Genomic DNA, 19,637 nt, shown 5'->3' with positions numbered 1-19,637 from the left:
GGGGTGTCAAATTATCGCGTTAATTGCGATTAATTAATTACAATGCTATTTAGCGCGTTATGTTTTTTAATCTCGTTAATCTAATTTTTAATCTCTTGACGTCATTGATTTTGTATGAGAGTTGCTATGTTATAAAATCCGTTTTTATGTGCTGGGCTCCTTGTGCTTGACTTGTTGGGGGTGGAGTCACGTCGTGAGGTCAAGGTGAGAAGTGGTGATTAGCTTACAGTGTGGATATGGAGGCGCATCTGAGAGTTGTTGGCCCAATGAACGGGAAATTTGTATTTCATAAACGCCCCGACGGCACCATTGACAAAGGTAAAGTGGTCTGCCTAGAGTGTAAGAAGGAGTTTGCTTACCACCGAAGCAGCTCAAGTTTGGCCTATCACCTCAACGCAAAGCACCCAGCCGCGAGTGCAGCAACAGCTAGCAGTGAAGACGTTAGCAATATAGCAAGCCAGAGCAAAGCTTTTCGCCAAACAAAACTAGAGAATACCCCTCGTATGAGCAAGTCTGCGACCGACAGGCTGACTAATGTTATTGCCAAGTGGATAGCGATGAACTGTAGGCCGATAAATATAGTAGAGGACAAAGGATTGACAGAGGTGTTGCAAATTGCGTCCAATGACCCGTCATACAAGCCGCCGTGCAGGACTACAGTAACGACCAAAATCAGCAAAATGTACGACGGCGAAAAGAAAAACAAACTTGAGATTTTGGCGGAGGATTCTCCCAACTGTGTTGCTATAACCGGAGATCACTGGACCTCAGCTGGCAACCACAGCTATTTTGGGGTGACTGGACACTTTATTGATAGTGAGTGGAACCTCAACTCATTTGCACTGACCGTCATGAGAACAGAAACCAGGCACTTTGCTGATAAATGCGCCGAACAGTTCTTCAAGGTAGCAAATGACTGGGGTATTGAAAACAAGATATCCACCATTGGCACAGACAGCGCAGCAAACATGCTGGCTGCTATGAGAGCACTTCCATATGAGCACATCGCCTGCAATGCTCACATTCTCCAGAGGACCATCACGGTATGTCTCGATAGCAGTGGTTTTGTCGGTGTACTGGCAAAGTGCCGCAAGATTGTTGGTCATTTTAAACAAAGCCCTGCGAGTACCACAGAACTTAACCAACAACAAGTAGCACTCGGAAAGAAGAGCGATCAACTTATACAGGATGTACCCACCAGGTGGAACTCGACTCTCGCAATGGTCTCACGCCTCCTATGTAACCGAGAGGCTGTCCAGGCTACGTTGGACCAACAGAACCACAGGTTGGTCTTGCCAACCGAAGCTGAGTGGGCGAAACTGCAGAGGCTGGAGCTCCTGCTTGAACCATGCAAGTAAGTTCAAATAAACACCTTCCCATTTTAATTATATAAACTACTGTTACATGTGTAAAATCAAAATTAATGAACATAACAAGGAACTTTTAAGGACAATTAAATTGGAAATCAGTTACACTTTGATTTAAATGAATCCAGCTAGGTTTATTTAGCAAACCTCTCCACCTCTGCAGGTATGTGACAGAGCTGCTGGGTGGTGAGGCCTACGTCTCTTGCTCTGTAGTGCTGCCTGCTTTTCGCCATCTGTACCGTGTCATGGACATTACTGATGATGATCCTGCCTACGTGGTGAAGTTCAAGAATGCCTTCCAGAAGGATCTGGCAGCACAACGAGCTAATGGCAACGAGATATGGTTCGAGGTGGCCACAGCATTGGATCCACGGTTTAAGGATTTGAAATGTCTTCCAAGAGAAAAGAGGGAACAGGTAGGACAATAAGGTTAAGCTGGACTAATGAGTCCAATTCATTATCAAATCAAACTTTTATTTATTATATGGAACACAAAGTTCTTTACAAGATTAAATAAAATTTAAAAAAAAAAGCACTTAGTTTTAATCACATTCATTCATTCATTCATTCATTCATTCATTCATTCATTCAGGTGTGGACCATTCTGGAGAATATGCTCCAGGCAGCAGAGCCCAGAAGAGCAGATAGTCTCCAGCCCTCCACAGAGGATGATGGACCAGCTCAGAAGAAGAGGAGGAGCGAACTCCTTCTGGGGTCTGACTCTGACTCAGAAGATGGAATTGAGTCTGGAGAGCTGCAGCGCTACAGAGCAGAACCCAGCATCAGTATTGATGACTGTCCCCTGCAGTGGTGGTATGCTCACTCAGGAGTCTATGAAAAGCTGTCAGTCCTAGCACAAAAGTACCTGGCCTCCCCAGCTACCTCTGTACCCTGTGAGAGACTCTTTAGCCTTGCAGGCCACATAGTGCAAAAGAAAAGGGCAGCCTTGCTTCCAGAAAATGTTACCAGGCTGGTGTGTCTTAGCGACTGGCTGAGGAAGAAGAAATGAGACACATGTGGTCAGCATAGCTGCTGTGTCATTTGTAGCCTACTAGAATAGATTGCTTGATGTTCAGCACTTTTTTTTGTGATGGAAGAATACTTTGATGTGCTAACTTGCAGCACTGCAATGTCAGTTTTATTTTTCATTATCTGAAGCAGAGGAATTTCAGTGCTGTATTGCTCAGAAAAGAGCAGCTCTGATGTGCTAACTTGCAGCACTTAATTTATTTGATTTTATTTGTATTTATTTTTCCACTTATTTTACAAAAGAATACAACAGTATGTAAATGGTTGCATCTGTTTAACGTTTGTTAAACAATAAATGACTTTATAAAGTCACTTTCTTTGTTATATCAGTCTTTTGGTCTGCCACAATAAGTTGAGGGCTTTCCTCAGCTATTTTTAGGTGAGATTAAAAAATAGATTAATTAGATCAATTAATTAAAAATCATAATTAATTAATCTCTATTTTTTTTAATCTCTTGACAGCACTACTATAAATACCGACATGCAAGGCTTTTATTTTTAATTTGGCAGCCTCCTCTGCACTGTGGAAACCTGTGTTACACACATTCCTGGAGAGATTTTGTGTCATTCTTCTGACAACTGTTTGGTTGCATTAACACTTTCAGTCTTCAGAAACTCTCTCCTCGGATATTCATGAGGATCACCGTTTTCCTGTGCCAGGCTTGCAGTGCTTCATTCTGATACTATATTGTAGCAGTCCTCACCAGGTTTATGTCAGTTATGCTGAACTCTGAACATGAACTGAGCAAATTTCTCTTGGCATTATTAACAAAGATTGTATCGCCAATCCTCTTTACACTCCTTACACTGCAAAGTGCTCTGCAAAGCCAGACTGTGTACCACACTGCTGGGCGAGTCACTTCAGGACAGCTACTGTGGCTCTGGCCAGATTTTTTTTACTTGTTTGTGATTTCATCTCAAAATCTAGATAGAAAAGTCGATTATTGATAACTTTGGACTTCCCAGCAACCCTGTGCTGCCAGTTACAGCAGCAAACAACAAGTAAACAACACCAACACCGTAAACAAGTACATTTGATAATCAAATCATGGCTGATCTATTTTAAGTGATTTACATCACATCTACCACCGACCTGTCACTTCCAAATAAGGTGACAGGGTGTAGAGAGGAAATGTGAACCATTGTGTGCAGGTTGCTTCTAAAATAAATAAGTTTGTGTGTGTGTGTGTGTGTGTGTGTGTGTGTGTGTGTGTGTGTGTGTGTGTGTGTGTGTGTGTGTGTGGTTCTTACCCCAGCCAGCAGAGGTGTGGGCAACACTGTTTCTCCATCTGGCCCTTGGGGCGCGCAGAGCTGGGGTGACATGGTGGGCGATTCATCTATAAAGGGCAGCGTTTCTGAGCCATCCTGGGACTTGCCGTCCTCTCCTGCGTCCCCCTCGTATCCATCTGTGTTATAGTTAAAGTCTGGAGGACAGGACACAGAAAAAGACAAATATACTGATCAGCAAATCACCCCAAAGAACAAAGCAATCATTCCACTGTTTTCATCACCACTTGGAACAGCCCAACACTTCCTCAATACAGCATTAAGTTCTCCATTCTGCTACATAACCTTGAGTTGAGGGGTTATATGAATAAATGCCAGAAGAAAGCTTTTCCAAAACATGATGTGTGGGTGAAGCTGACCACTGTGTTACCCTATGAATGTAAAAAGTCAACATTCATATTTTATTTGGCAAGATATTGTTATAAAATGTTGTCATAATTACTGTATGAATTCTTAAGTTATGGTGTATTTAGTGCAAGAAACATTAAAGATCATCAGTGATCAAATTATTCAAAGCACTTGCTGAGGTGGTCTGGTACACATCTGACCATATTTAGGTTGTTGTGTATGTACAGTATAACCCTCTTTGTACTGCCATTAAACAGACATTTTGTTGTTTTAATAGATCTTCAACTTTGACTCCCAAAATCTAATGAGTACATTATTGTGTGCAAGTGAGTCTTTGTCCCAGATTTAGACAAATCCACTCAAGATTTCCAGGAAACCCAAAAACAAATTGCCCCTGGCCATGAGTGTCACCAGGGCAGAGACATAAAAAACTATGGTTTACATTTTAAAAGCCAGAGCCAAGTTATTCTCAACCCATATTAGCCATCTAATTATTTTAATTAAGTGTTTTTGCACTGCAGCTTCACTGTTGCCAACACTTGTTTGAAACGCCACAATGACAACGACCTGTGGATCAGGTCAGGAGAGTCGTTTTTCCAACCAGCACGGCAATTTAATAAATACATTTCAAGAGCAATATATAGATTCATCTTATAAATGTAATGAAAAAGAAGAAGAAGAAATATTCAAACAAGCCAAGGTTAATAAATTAAAAAATAAAAACAACTACTATTATAGATGCTAATGCATTTTGGACTAACCATCTGTGATTAGATTATAATTCTATTTTGGTTTGCTAGTTTCATTCTTGTATTTGTGATACTGCAGTCTTATTTCATATTGTGGGAGTATTGAGGTCAAAAACCATGTCCTGTGACAACGCTCGTGTTCAGGCCCGAGTAGCAGTGACAGCTCCAGTAGAAAGAAACGACAATGACACTGAAATGACTCCTGTCCTGCCTTCAAAGGAGCACTGGTCAAGAAAACAGTGGAATAACAAAAAGGAGGAGATATAAAAAGCCAGTGTCAGATCCTGTAGAAGAAAAGAGAGATGTGGACTGTTGCTGTGGATGATAAACTACAAAGTACGACACATATGCAAAACTAAAAGAGAGGCAAGTAATTATCGAGTTACATTTTCCAGGATGTTGTTCTATTTAGCTTTCTGATACAGTGAAGCATCTTTAAGGAACTCGGAATAGGAGGAGGAAGCTTGTAGCTTGTAGCTTGTGAAGCTGTCCCTGTCTGCCTACATATAATGTGCAGTGAGAAGACAACAACATTTGATTATTACTGTGTTCATGTGCTTGAGAGGGCATGTGTGTGTTTGTACCAGTGCGTAAAGGATAGAAAACTCTAACAAGTTTTGGACAAGAACTAATTGAAAAATAAAAGCAGGGATCTATCCCCACTGGGAACACATGCACACTATCACTGGACATGTCAATCAACTCCCAATCCCTCCCCACCCATCTGTTAGCTTGTGTGTGGACCATGGAGAGTCACAGTTACCATATGGGTTGCTTGTAAATGGTGCACGTGGGTCTTTGCTGACTCAGTGAAGCAAGTACTGATTATGCGAAGTGCTGCTAGATGACAAGAGTGCATTATGGTGATTAGTGTGAAGAAGGCAGTTAAAAACACTGATGTAAACTCATTTGTCCAACTCCAACTGTGCTGTGATCGTGCCATAGAAAAGATCGGCTCTTCCAATATGCACCTGTGCATGCATTCGGTTTTCTTTTCTCAGTCTTTCCATCTCTTCTCTCTCTCTGACTCCTCTGAACACCTTCTGGCCTGCGGTCCGGCTCGTTTTCGCTAATCTGCTTAAATTGCGTGAGTGTATGTAAGAAAAAAAATACAGGGAACTCCCAAGACACTTAGCCAGTGCTAAAGCACTCAACAATGTGCAAATCCTCAAATTTCCTCCCAGCTTACGGCTGGTGTTTTGAAGCTTAACTGCGAGTTGGAAGGACGGATGGATAACTCAACAAAAATACTTGAGTCTAGACAAGCACAGAGGTTTCCTCCTCTTTTTAAAAAGAAGTTGCCCGTGACTCACGTCTATTTGCAGAAACATCAACATGCAGAAGTAACCATTCACAAATATATTCCCGGCTGTGCCAAGCAGAGAGCCAGTCGATTAGAGAGAGCAGAGCTGGAGCAGTGGAGACAAAGCACAGCCAGTGGGCTCACAGTCAACTCTGCTCCGTTTGGCTCCGTGCACTTCTGTGCTTACTTACAGTTGCCTGAGCTGACACACATTTGTTTATCTGATAATGGTGAACACGACGTGCGCTAAGCTAATGTGTGCCATTAGAACCAACTGGTGTTTGTGTGAATCACTCAGAGCAATTCACTGTGAGTGGTCAATATTTGTACTCGTTATCTGTGATTAGCCACATTAATGCAGAACACAGAAAGAAAAGAAAAGGCTATTGTGAACACGTCTCTTGCGCTTCGCTGCTGTTGCTTTGCCTTTCACTGATGAGATCAGACCAAGATGCAATACACATAATTGAGGACATTAAGGAAACATAAATAAAGGTTGTGCACAGCCATACGTTAGCAGAAAACACCACGTCAGTGGTGACACTGACCATAAGTTAGCCCTGTGGGGACATGCTGGACACACTGATAACTACTAGAGCACCAGCTGCAATGAGAGCACACAAACCACAAAGCTAATGAGTCACCGCACCACACCTAGTGTTCTCATGCTAGCCATGTATACCTGTATCTTTCATTATTGCAGTGCTGTTACTTTGGTAAAATCTGTCCACATTGAGAAATATAAACACTTGCCAAATTACCTAAAAATACCTTTGTGGTAGATAGAAGTTGTCTCCATGACAACCTTTTGCCAAAATGAACACAGACAAACAAAGTAAAAGACAATGAACTAAACTGAAAAAAGAAGATTTAATCATTACTTCCACATAGGAAGTTCAAATTTACCATTAGACAAACATTCAGTATAAGTCATTTCTACAGTTTACAGAGTTCTTACTCTAAACTGCCAAAGCTACATTTCCATATCTGTACAGAAGACAGACAGACTTTTATCACACCATGATATTTACAGTCGTTGTTTTCTGATTTGAATATTCATATAACTGTTTGTATACTGCAAAGTTCACAATACAGGTCCTTCATCGTAACATGTCTCGCACAGCCAGTGCTGATCACAGTACGTCGTGACTAACGTGGGGGAATTTCTCTGAAAGCTGTAGATTACAGCACAAAGGGAAACAGTGTAAAGCAAAGATAGCACACAGTGTAAATGCAAATAATATTCTGACTTAAATGTAAGTTTAATTTGCCCAGATGATGATGTCCAAGAATCTGGAGCTGGTGCTGGAAACGCTGCTCACAATGTTTGAATGTGCGCGAATCAGAAGCAGGTCCGCACGTGCACATGATTATCTGCACACACTCTGAAAATCTAACATGTGGGCTACCTCAGTCAGCTAATGCATCCTGATAATCCCCGTGCATGGTAAACAAACACACGAAAAGCAATTTTTCAGTAAAGAGGATTCATCAGCCCTAACCTGTTTTTAACTGCTCAATAGGGAGGTCCCCACACGTGCATGCACCAATATTTTAGAGGATTAAAATGGGGACAAACTCTAAATGTCATGTGATTAAATAGGAGGTAGCTTTGGGGTCAAGGACTGTAGGGGAGAAAGAGCAGAGTTAGAAATCAGCCCAACACACCGCCACACCGCTGCAGAGAACATGTATGTGGGTGTAAACATTTCCACATTTTTACACACAGAGTAAAGAGCACACTCAAATTCTCACCTAACTCGCCATCACTGGAGAAGAGAGAACGAACAGCACACACTGCCTCAAAGAAGAAAGCCATAAGTGTTGCCTGACTAGAGAAAAAAAAAAAATCCCTTTCAGTTAACTTTATCCATGTCGCAGGCTACGTCCTACCTAAAAGACTCGCACCTGAACTCTCACTGATCCTGTCTTCCTCGGCTTCAGTACTTCCTCTTTTTTAAATCGCTCTGATAGCACTCATTCAAATAAAGGCAATGTTGTATTCAAGTACTGCACAGCCACATCCTATGAGGAAGCAACACAGACACAAAGAGCAGTTTCTGTGTGGAAGCCATAAAATGCCCAAAAAGCATCAGCGTGTCTTTGTGGACAATGTCCAGCTGGTCAGCAAAGACTGTCCTGTTATGCTTTATGGACATTGGAATCACTATTGTCAGTGTATGTTCATGAAGTTCAGATGCACTCTGTGCACTGTGCCAAGAACAAATCAAAACTGGATTTCTTGTTCAGGTATTTTAACAATTTGCAGCATGATTGAAAGCAAACTGCCCAAACTTAATTCTAAAGCTTACAAGCGGCTGTAGTGAAGCCAACTGTGGATTAGTAGAGTTTTCATATTTGGAAATTATTCAAATCACCATGTTTCTACAAGCTTCTATGAACGGGGCGAGCATTTGAAGTGATGGAATGGCCTGTGACTGTTTTATAGAACCATCTGAATATGTAATCTGGCTTTTTCCAGTCTAGGAAAAAAAAAAACTTTTAGCCACCTGACTGCTATCAAAGAAAAGGATACATCAAACAATGTCAGACTAATTTGTAAAAGCACATTGTAATCTAAAACGTCCATTAAAAATGAGATATTTTACCATCCAAACACAGCAAAAAGTACATTTTTAGATGATGTAAGCAGCTCTCAAGACAAGCTCAGAGTGCCCAGCTTCAGTTCACTTGAATATTTCCTTTGGATTTCATCACTATCGGATCACTCATATCAGCAGCAGAGACTTGTACTCAACACACAACTTATACAATGTGAGGTGCTTTCCCTTATACAAATTTAAAGGATATACCAAATGACAAGGGTTCAGTGTTTTATAAATGAAAAGGTGACTTGATGAACAAGCCTAGCAAAAGGCTAAGAGCTACACTTATCCGAGAAACCATATTTTATGAAAAAGAGGATTTTAATAAAACCATGCTATTGCTTGCAATGAAGCAGGGGGACGGACCTGAGCCAGAAATTCCACAAACATTCACCCGTTTGATGCTGTTCTGCGCTCCACATAATGCTTATTGAAACCGGTGTAGGCCATGAGGAAACACAGACTCTCTCCTTGTGTCACTCACACCACAGACACATACACAGTTACTCATGTGCTCTGCTGTGTGTTGATTGGGTTAAATCAATGAGGCCTCAGTTAATAAGACATGGCTCCTTTCAAACAGGCACACATGCACAGACACACACAGAGCACTAACTATGGGAGTCTGTGTTAAGGTCTGCAAAGGCCAAGTGTTTAAATCTGCCATCTGCATAACCAACTACCTCAGCAGTTTCAGAGCAAACAACTTCCACATGTGGTGGAAGAAAATCTATTACAGCGAATGCACTGAAAGGAATTCGAAACATTTGGAGAACAGAGCTGTAACACAAATTTGAACGGTAGACTTTTTTAAAGTTATTTGAAATGAAAACTAAAATAACAGAAATAAAAAGGCGCAAATATATCATTTGCTGCTAGAGGAATCAAAATGCAAAATGTGTTGTCATTAAATAGGTCAGGGATTACAGGCAGTGTCTGCTCTCTCCTGCAGCTTGCCATCTTATCACGCTCTTCTTTCTCTCTCATCATTCCCTGGGTCTTCCAAAATAAAAGCTCTGTCTGTTTAAAGGAGGGGTCTTCTGTCACCAGATGTGAACTCAAAAAGATTGTTGGTGTTTTACCAGACACTGCAGGGTCTTTACCTTAAAACAGAAAGGTTTTGTAAACGGATACAGTATTTTTTAAAAACTATTGTTCCTGCACACGCAAAGAGCCTCTACAAAGAGTCACTGCTGGAGTAAATAGATGGGTATATATGGTTTTAATTCCACACTGGGGAAATTCATTGGTGTGTGTGCGTTTGTGTGTGTCCCTAACCTAATGACCACAGCCCGGTGTCAGCTCACATTGCTGTCACCATTAACCCATCTTGACAGACAGCTCTAAATCCACCTGTCACACTCAATAAGCCATGATCACCATCCACGTTGATGAAAATGCTTTCTGCTGCTGTGGTGGTGTCAGGAGGTGAAACTGAACAGCCTGAGCAACACTAACTGATGGAGAATGCTTTCTGCATAGGTTTAACACTCCTTCACACTAAATACAACCCTCTGCAGGGATGGTATGGATTACACACACACACACACACACACAGACTATAAATGCACTCAAACGAATATCTATTGGGGTAAACACCTCAGCATATTTTCTATTTAACACTTTCTGCCCCCAAAGCAATTCTCTTTTAGTGTTAAGTGTTAAAACTATTATTGCAGATATAAAAAGATGATATAAGAGAGAAATGATTTAAGTGTGCAAAGATTTTAACTGTCAGTAACATAATCACCTCCTATTTCCCATGTCCTTTTGTTGGTCCCTCACCCTGCACAGAAGGGATTTGTCTCTGAATAAGTTCTTCAGTATAACAGTGAAGCCTGATAGCAGGCGTGATAGCAGCATATTAATATTCTGAGTGTGTATGCCTTGTAACTACACAAGAAGGTGACTCCTTTTGTACAGGTGGAAACATTTTTGTCCACTTTCTATGAAGAAGGCTTTTATACGCTTCTGCTTATTTTGAGCAACATATATTGTTTGAATGGTGGATTTGCATATTAAACATGCCCACATTTTACTTCTCATAGAAGTAAAGGCTCAGGAATTTTTCTCCCTTTGTTCTGTCACAGGAGCCGTCCCTCATAAGGTTAACTCAGGCACACAAAGCACCTGCTTTTCAAATGTGTCGTTACAAGAAGGAGCCAATAAAAAGAAAACTACAGCCACAGAGGGTCACAGACCAGTTAGTGAACACTTACCAGCCTTCAGGGAAAAATTTATATTCTTCGAACAGTTGTGAGTAGTTGCTGGAGGCTGATGACACTTGCTGTGAGCCAGTGATGGATGGCCAAAGACCAGTCATCAGTCACTAGGTAAAAATGTGTATTCCCAAGCCGTTTGGATAGTGGCTGTGGGAGGTTGCTTGCCATTATCATTAGCTATTAAACTTCTCTTTTTCTTTAGAAGAAAAATCGTTTTCTCTGACAACCCAGAAGGCAGAAGATGAAATGATGCTGCAATTCCTCATATTTAACAGAAACCGAACTCCTGGTAGCTGCTATCAACATAGCTACTGTTAATTTTTCTCCAAGTCAACTCAGTGATAGTGACTCAATGTTCACAGATTAATATATGAATATGTATATTTCACATCGGAGAGTTCAACCAATAATCTGTCTTGAAGGAAATCTAAAAATGTAACAATCACAAAATTGAAGAAAGAGGAATCTATGAAGTTGTAACTAAGGTGAATACTGATAAATTGCTGTCAGCTGGTTAAGCCACTGCTCTACTCTAGAGTGGAGGAGGAAACGCTACAGTTCCTACACTCGCTTTCTTTCACATCCTGCCAGCTCTCCCTCTCTCTATGCACAATGTCTCAGAGCCAGGTCTGCCTGTGCACATTTGCACACTAATAAAGTCAGTGGGAAGAAAAGTTGCTGCTTCAGTGTGAGAATGCAATGTGGGAATTGTGCTGCCTACCTCAGCAATTTTGTCTTTAGAGAAGAGGGATTACATCATGCCCTACAGCCAGCTTACACTGTGTGGGCACAGAGAAGCAGCCCTGCAAACTGATTCTGTACAGAGAGCAGTGAAGAAGCACACACACATTTTAAATTTTACAGCACAGATGTGTGTTCCTGAGCCAGGGCCCAATGTAGTAATTTCAAAAAGAGACTGTGTGTATGTGTGTTTGTGTTTTGGGTTGATGGCAAGATATTCCTCTGTGTCTCTAGAGCTTCTCTCAATAGATGTAAGTGAGCTCAGCCATAACAGATCCAATTCTCCAAAGATAAAGGAACGAGAGGAGACAAGGAAAACAAAAAGCCTGCTTCTTGTTCATCTCCTGGACTTCCCGGCCTCATGTAGCCTTGACAGCATGACAGTACATCAGTGGCCTCACAGATGTATGGTCATTTTGTGTGTGTTGACAGTATACATGTGGGCTTTTAATTTCCCCAGTGACACACGTTGATTGATGATGGCACGACAGGGAAGTTTAAAAGTGTTACTCCATGCTACTCCACTTAACGTCAGTAGCAGCGACCTCGCATTATATTTGAAGGAGATACCCAGTGGGAATACGGTATCACTGGAAATCAGTTTCATTCTATGCAAATATGGCAATGAGTCAAAATAATTGATGTAACTGGTCCTAATTTTATTAGCAAAGTTAGCTGACAACAGGCAGCTGTTGAGGCAGATGTGGAGATTCCAATCTATTCTGTTTACTTGAAGACTAAATAGGAATTTTATTTGAGCATGAATTCAGTACCTTGGCAATATTAGCATAATAGTCCTTTACAATCCAGTCTTAACCTTGTGTAAGATGACACTGCTGATCAGTAAGCAGAGTGTAGCTTTTAAAGTAAAGTGTTAAAGAGTCTAAAGACAGCAAAAATATTCTAGTCACATGAGTCAAATATCTGTTTGACAGCTAAGCTGGACATAAAAACTGGTCACGCAACAGGAAAATGATCTCAACTCTACAACAGAATGATTATTTTACTTTTTTAGTTTCCAATGACTGAACCTGTCTGAAATACAAGAGGTGTAAATGAGTCATGCAAACCTTCACCATACAGGAAAAACAAAACACTGATAGTGATCCAAATAAACATTTAGATTTGTAACTTCAAATATAATTTTGCAAGCTTGCTCTTTTGCCACTTGGCTAGAAAAATCAGAAAGTATTCTATGAATGCAGACTTATACTGCTACTGTGCACTGTGATTCTGTCCTGCGGTGAGTTTTCTGTCTGTTCTTGACAACCTGTAATGGACCTTTTGCATTGTTGCACCATGTCAGTATCACCATAACTACGCTTGCATCTGACTAAAAAATAATTCTGAAACATTTCCATGGTTTTATTTAAGAAAACTGATTAATAACAGTGAGCTTTCTTTTTATTCAAACCCAAAATTTCAGCATGCACATTTTCCATTTCAACAAACAGAAGATTATCCCGCTTGATGTAATGCTACAAAATGCTAACTACGCAAGTGTCGAGAGCTGTGAGGAGCTGGTCTGTGACTCATCACTTAAGCTGGGGTCTTTGTTCCCATTTTTCCTGTATCCAGCCTGATTGCGATTATAATGATTGGCTACTCTCACCGCACTTACCACTGTGCTGAGGAAATGGGCTGAGCACACTTTAATGGAAAACAAGCTGCGAGACTCCCACATTAGTTAATAGAGAACGAGAGAAACGAGTAGAAGGGAGTCCAAAAGATCAGATTTAACGGAAAGATAACAGGAGAGCCTTGCCTTTTAAACGGAAAGCCCAACCATGTTCAGGCACACAGACTTTCTGCGAGCAAACTGAGCAAAATATTTATTTGACAAAGGACAGTGAGTGTGAAGCTGCTAGGTGGGAGGAAAACAGGAAGATCACAGAGAAGATTCATGTATGTAGTGAAGGAGGAATAACAGAGGGTTTGTATAAGAGAAGAGGATGCTAAAGAGGCAAACCCTAAAGGGAGCAACCAAAAAAGAATATGCATTCTAATACCAATGTACTGGGATGAGGCTAATAAAGTGGTTCCCATTACCTACTTCACAACCTGTGTGCACACATCCAGAGCACTTCCCTGGAGAGAAGGGTCCGATAACAGGCATGTCCCTTAATACCTCAAATGAGTGACAATTCTACTGCTGCATATCTTCATGTGCCATGTGCCTGTAGGCAGCAAGAGATAAGGACCCCCCCAACTACAGATTTACATGGGTAAATTGCTGTTATCCCCCCTCTAGCAAACTCCAAACTCACCAAACCAATGTTACCATGGCAGCCAGCTCCTATACATTGTAATTAGCTGGTTTAAATCCCCAAGGCTCGGACTAGCTGGAAACATCTCACTGCTTCCATAGATTAGGACAAGCACATTCACACACGGGGCCCGAAGCTACTCCCCCAGTCCACATGGTGAAACGCACAAGAGGTCACATCCAAGTGCAGACACACCTACTGAACACACCCGCACAAAAAAGATGCACCAACCAATGTTTTACAGTTCACTTCCCACATTCATGCCTGTGCTTGAAGCAGGTGTGAAGAGATCAAGTAAAGCTGTACATGGCCAACACACACACACACACACACACACTGAGCACAGTTACAACAGTAGAGCAGCTCCACTGTGTGGGCATCTGGTCCCCTCTGCGTTTGTTCGTGGGCATGTGCTAATGGAAAGTGTATCAAACCGTGCAGTGAAACAAAGGCGCTACAATGAGTAAAGCTATTAAAATGCAAGCGGCTGTCGATAGCCCTCAGGGCAGCCCTAGCAGAGACTGTAGTGTCTATTGCACTCCACGGCCCAATTAGAGGAATATGCTTCAGATTAAAAGCAGTGAGATTGATACACTTCAGGTGTATCGCAGAAGCAGCAGTGTGCAGCTCAGACAGGCCCTGTAAAAGCTTCAGATCACCATAATACCCTTTGTTGTTGGTGTAGGTTTAAAAAGGAAAGACTCACTATAGTACACATTTTGTGAAATAAAAAAAGAATTTGTAACAAAAACTGCATTCTTGAAACTAATTAAGCCAAAAGGCAGTTTTTCTAAAAGATCTGTTGGCTTACACGGAACATATATGTGGACGTGTATTGGAAACACCCTATTTTAAAACTGTAGTCAACTCCCTGCTGAATCATATTCTCGTGATTGCTTTAAAATGTCAAAAATCCACTTCCAGTCTGCCAAACCAGTGGGTACATATAAGCCTCACTGGTGTGAAAAAGCATACACATTGTTGCACCATATCCAACCAAACTTTTATGCATGTCTTTTTTACTTCCAAGCTTTCAGAGCTGCCGGGTTCTAAAACTAGACGCAGCTGGTTTAAACAAAGGGAAACCTAGGGAACTTAAAAATGAAGCCGACGAGGAAGTTGCACAAACTGCAGTTGCTACTTGAGGCTGCACTACCGTTAGATGTCAGTGTGAAAATGCCCAACTTTGTAGCATTTAAAAGCATATAGTTTTTGGCATCTATGGATAATTTTTGAAGGGCGAAAAGTTTTTATAACTCATCCAGCTGGATAATTGACTTTGGAGTGCAGCCACATTGATTGACAGGTGTCCTAACAGAGGCAGCTGGAGTTGACTGGCATCTTCAAGCAGGCCTCACTAAAGCTTTTCCCTGTGTCTGTGCTGCTGGTAACTTTAGGATCCCTTTGAGTAGATCATCCGCCTTGATATCAGTTTGGATTCGGGAGACACACACCATCTCTACTTTTAGATTAGGCTTAAAACTTTCTTTTTGCACAAAAAAAACATATACCGTAGTTAGGGATGGATCAGGTGACCCTGAATCCCTCCCTTAATTATGCTGCAATAGGTGTAGGTGGTTGGGGGATTCCCGAGACTCATTGAGTATTTCTTTTTCAGTCAACTTTCTCACTGAGTATGTGTTAATAAACCTCTCTGCATTGAATCATATCTGTTATTAACCTCTGTCTCTCTTCCTGTCTTCCTTCTCTCACCCCAACCGGTCGCAGCAGATGGCACCGCCCCTCCCTGAGCCTGGTTCCGCCAGAGGTTTCTTCCTGTTAAAAGGGAGTTTTTCCTTCCCACTGTCACCAAAGTGCTTGCTGATAGGGGGTTGTTGGGTTTTTCTCTGTATGTATTATTACAGAATCTTCCCTTCCAATATAAAGTAAGAAATCCATTATTGTACAGGTGTGTTACTGAGCACTAATTAGCCGATGTGTGTCTCTCTGTGTGACGTACGCTTACAGTTTACAGCCAACCTTTCATCCATATAAAGTAACTCCTGGCTTCAATTTAAAAAAAATTGTTAAAAAATGAATATGGAACTGTCAAACGCTAACGGTAAAGCTTCAAAATGTGGAGTCCAAAACCAATCTGTGGTTTAAACAGACCAAGCATTTAAAACATCTTGTGGGATAAAACCTTAATGAGCTTAAGCACAACACTTTATTAACAACATTGTTGTTAATAATAACAACAATGTTGAATTGTGAGAGTTTATTTGAAGTGAATAAACCAACCATGCATTTTTACCAGCATGTTATTAAAATATAAGAAAAGGTCAGATAACAATGTTAAAAAGTGCAGTTAGACTAAAAAGCTCACCAAGCACCAAAGATACTGCACAGTGGCTTTTTTTTTTAATCTTTAGTCATGACAAGTGCACCCTGTGGGATTTCATCTATTTGATGTACCACTGCAGTATTTTGCTAGAACAATGGCTGACTCTGGTCCAACTGCGGTACAATTTTACTTTTCAGAAACACTTAATTAAGTGAAAGAGCCTAACTTATGTGCATCATATACAAAAAAGCAGCCAACCACAATATCATGTTGAGGCAGCCTGTCTACCCCCAGAGTTGAAGCGTGACTTTAAAGAAAAATACCCACACAAGAGGGGGGACAAATAAAAAAAGGAAGTCAGGCTATTTGAAGTGGGTCCCCGTAGGTTTCTGTTCTCCGCTCGTGCTCACCAACCATTACCCTTACTGCTTTATTTCTGCCAAGCTGTAAAAGCAAAAGCATGCCGTCCTGTTCTCTCGCTGTGCATGAATGCAAATGCACAGACTGTACAGACAATGAGGCTAACCTTAGCGCTTGCTGTAGAAGTTTATTTTTAAAAGATTTCTATTAAATGTGACCCTGGAAAGAGTGACAGGACAGATAAGAGAATTTGTGGATGCAGCACGATGTCTGATAAAGTGAGGAGCGCACTTGAAGCGCAAGGCCATCTGGCACTCGGAGAGGACAGAGGCCTCGTCGATATCACTCCATTGATTTTGAGTTTGGTCCTTCTATAAAAGGTCACAATTAAGAGGTGGAACAAAAAGGAGGATAGTGATTTAAAAGATGGCCTTCCCACAGAAATCTGTAACTGTAATGATGCCAGTATTCTATTTATATTATTGAATGAGATTTAAAAAAGGTCACAGGTGAAACCAAATGGATAAAGTTATAGATATCTTAATTACAAATCATGGATCCACTATACAGTAACTTACATGTTTGCCTAATTTTCTCATAAAAGTACAAACCTACAAATATCTTAGAATCATATATTTGACTGTAATCCCTCCATCTCATCAGTTTAAATATCTTTTAAAAGATTTAATAACCCACCACCTGCCTGAATAGTACTGTTCTCCTAGTCTACTTTCGCCATGCTTCATTCTGGGTTATTTAATGACAAAGAGCCACTTGAATGGTTTCTTTGACTGTAACAGAAAGACAACTTCCTGAGGCCAGGAGGCCAACGCTTACTCTGGCCTTTAATTTTTAATGAAACAGACAAACACACACACGCGCGCGCAAACATGTAGCCAACACACACGCACCAGATACAAAGGACTACTTTTAAGGGTTTTACAGCTTCAGTCATACAGGCCAACCAAACACATACACAGCTACATTTTTATACATGGTTACAAATGTGCTACAGGCCCATTTAAGATAACGTGATCTGATATATGACCTATATGCATTCGTTTACCTGAGTCTGGCAGGGTGACTGGTTGGTGCTCGAGTGCATCCATCAGCTCTCTTTACTCATAATGGCTTCATCTCGCTTTCCTGTCTCCTCCTCTCCTTCCCTTTTTCCCCTCCTCTTCTCTCTTCCGCTCGACTACCCTGAATGCTTAATGATGGTCCCTGCCTTCCGGGAGCATGTAAACATGCCAGACGCACTATTGGCCGAGGCAGAGGAGTTCTTATGCGCTGATTGGCTGGGGCAAGCCAGGCATGGATGGCAGAAGAAAAACAGGTTGGTGGTTACCATAGCCCTACAGGATGACTGCTGTCCATAGTAACTAACACTAACACACACACACACACACACACACACACACACACACACACACACACACACACACACACACACACACACACACACACACACACACACACACACACACACACACACAGTCCTAGACCCTCAGGACATGGTGAAGGTCCCCACAGACACAGAACACAAACACACTCAGACACATGACACACCCTCTAACATCAAGCACAACAAAGGATTTCAGAGCTTGTGAAGATGGCACGACGCTTTGCAAACAGAACCTGGCTAACAATGTAATTTAACTGTTAACAGCTGGATAATGACTCAGTTTAAGCTTTCTGATGAACAAAAATAACATCAAAAGTCAGTTTAATATATGTTCTCGTTGCTCTTTGAATTGATTTTGGAGTTAAATTGAATATTTCAAAAGAAACAGCAAGAAATTGGGGGAAAAACACAAGCTTCCACTTTCTTAAATTTTTACTTAAAAAAAATGTATCAACACCAAAAGCTCCAATATCAACAAAATATAACAAGAGCTCCCAGTCTTTCCAGTCTTGTTGCTAGGTCAGCTATCATAAATTTTAGTGTTTTTTTCCATAAGGCACTTAAATATCGTGTCATTTGGAAAGATATGTTAAACCATGTCTCCTAGATAAACAAACATGTCATGTTCATAAACGGTATCAAATATGGACGTAACTTAAACTTGCATTTCATTTAACGACCACCAGGGGGGCAATAGCTGTGGTTGCACATAGACTTATGGTCTTATAGAAGTCTATAGGAAACAGCTGTAAACTCTTTGTTGCTGAGTTTATGGGCTCAGCCAGTATATCAGTGAGTTAGGTCAAAATGATCAAAATACATTACGTCAGTCTATCTGACATGTGTTTTGCAGAAATCGTGTTCAGGGACGAGGTAACATACTTAAGTTGTGCTATAATTAATCTGCCTTGTATATTCGCTTACAGTTAGATGACCTCCAATGCAGATATCATAGCTAACATAATGTAGAAGGTGCTTATATGCATGCTGAAAACAGTTATAAACTCTTGGTAACCAAAATGAAATGCACAGTTACGTGGAATAAAATTATAAGATTTATGAGTAAAGCTGGAAACCGTTGCGATGTAATACAAGTGCACAAGTCTGTTTTATTTATTTTTTTCTATGTGTACCTTTTTCTTTTTTAACCTTTAAGCTCCTATTAGAAGTTAAGATTTGACTTGAAGCGCAGAGCCAACCGCCAAGTTTGCACTTCAATCACCAGCATTTAAGAGTGAAAGCTCTGTAAGCTGAAACTCTGCACACAGAAAATAAGTTTGATGTCATTTCACTACTGCAATAAAAGCACTTGGCTGCTTTTCAGCTCCAGTAATCGATGGCTTCTTCGTTTCAGTTTGTTTACTAGATGTAAAAGAGCCACCGAAACACGCAACGCAGAGCAAAAAGCTTCATATATTATTCACAAGGTTGTCACTGAATGAACCCAGGCGGCCACAGTTACAGTGGAAACACCAGCTGGGTTACCAGTGAGTGAGCGAGCAGCTAGCGTTATGACACGGTGACAGATTTCCCCCCTTTGCTCCTTCCAGCTGGACTCACCTAAAAGGATGAGGTTTTAACCGTATCCATATTTTAAGGTTTCACCACTTCTTCACATTCACTCCAATCGTATATATCAAAAGTAATTCATCTCTCTTTTAGAACTGAG

At 41.0% G+C, this 19,637-nt stretch overlaps 2 protein-coding genes across 4 annotated transcripts in view; one reads left to right on the top strand and one right to left on the bottom strand.

The window, feature by feature from the left end:
- The window catches only part of abr (ABR activator of RhoGEF and GTPase), a 121,217-nt gene that overhangs the window by 73,841 nt on the left and 27,739 nt on the right, over window positions 1–19,637 (bottom strand). For 2 of the 3 annotated variants that reach the window (XM_085420223.1, XM_085420224.1), the window contains exon 2: window positions 3,648–3,820. In XM_085420223.1, the coding sequence (XP_085276349.1) occupies window positions 3,648–3,820 (173 nt within the window). Of the gene's footprint in view, window positions 1–3,647; window positions 3,821–17,629; window positions 17,764–19,637 lie in introns of those variants that run through there. The other variant, XM_085420225.1, reaches the window with a different exon arrangement.
- LOC146660393 (E3 SUMO-protein ligase ZBED1-like) lies at window positions 221–2,535 on the top strand. Its single transcript, XM_085420226.1, has 3 exons — window positions 221–1,354; window positions 1,531–1,783; window positions 1,960–2,535. The coding sequence occupies exons 1-3, from the start codon at window positions 237–239 to the stop codon at window positions 2,374–2,376; spliced, it is 1,788 nt and encodes a 595-aa protein (XP_085276352.1). The 5' UTR covers window positions 221–236; the 3' UTR covers window positions 2,377–2,535.

This window comes from Rhamphochromis longiceps, linkage group LG10, assembly GCF_057381845.1.
Source record: "Rhamphochromis longiceps isolate RC_006_pf linkage group LG10, R_longiceps_female_GT1.1, whole genome shotgun sequence".
NCBI classification, from domain to species: domain Eukaryota; kingdom Metazoa; phylum Chordata; class Actinopteri; order Cichliformes; family Cichlidae; genus Rhamphochromis; species Rhamphochromis longiceps.
The sequence above is the reverse complement of the archived record's forward strand: the minus strand, read 5'-3'. Positions and strand labels throughout refer to the sequence as shown.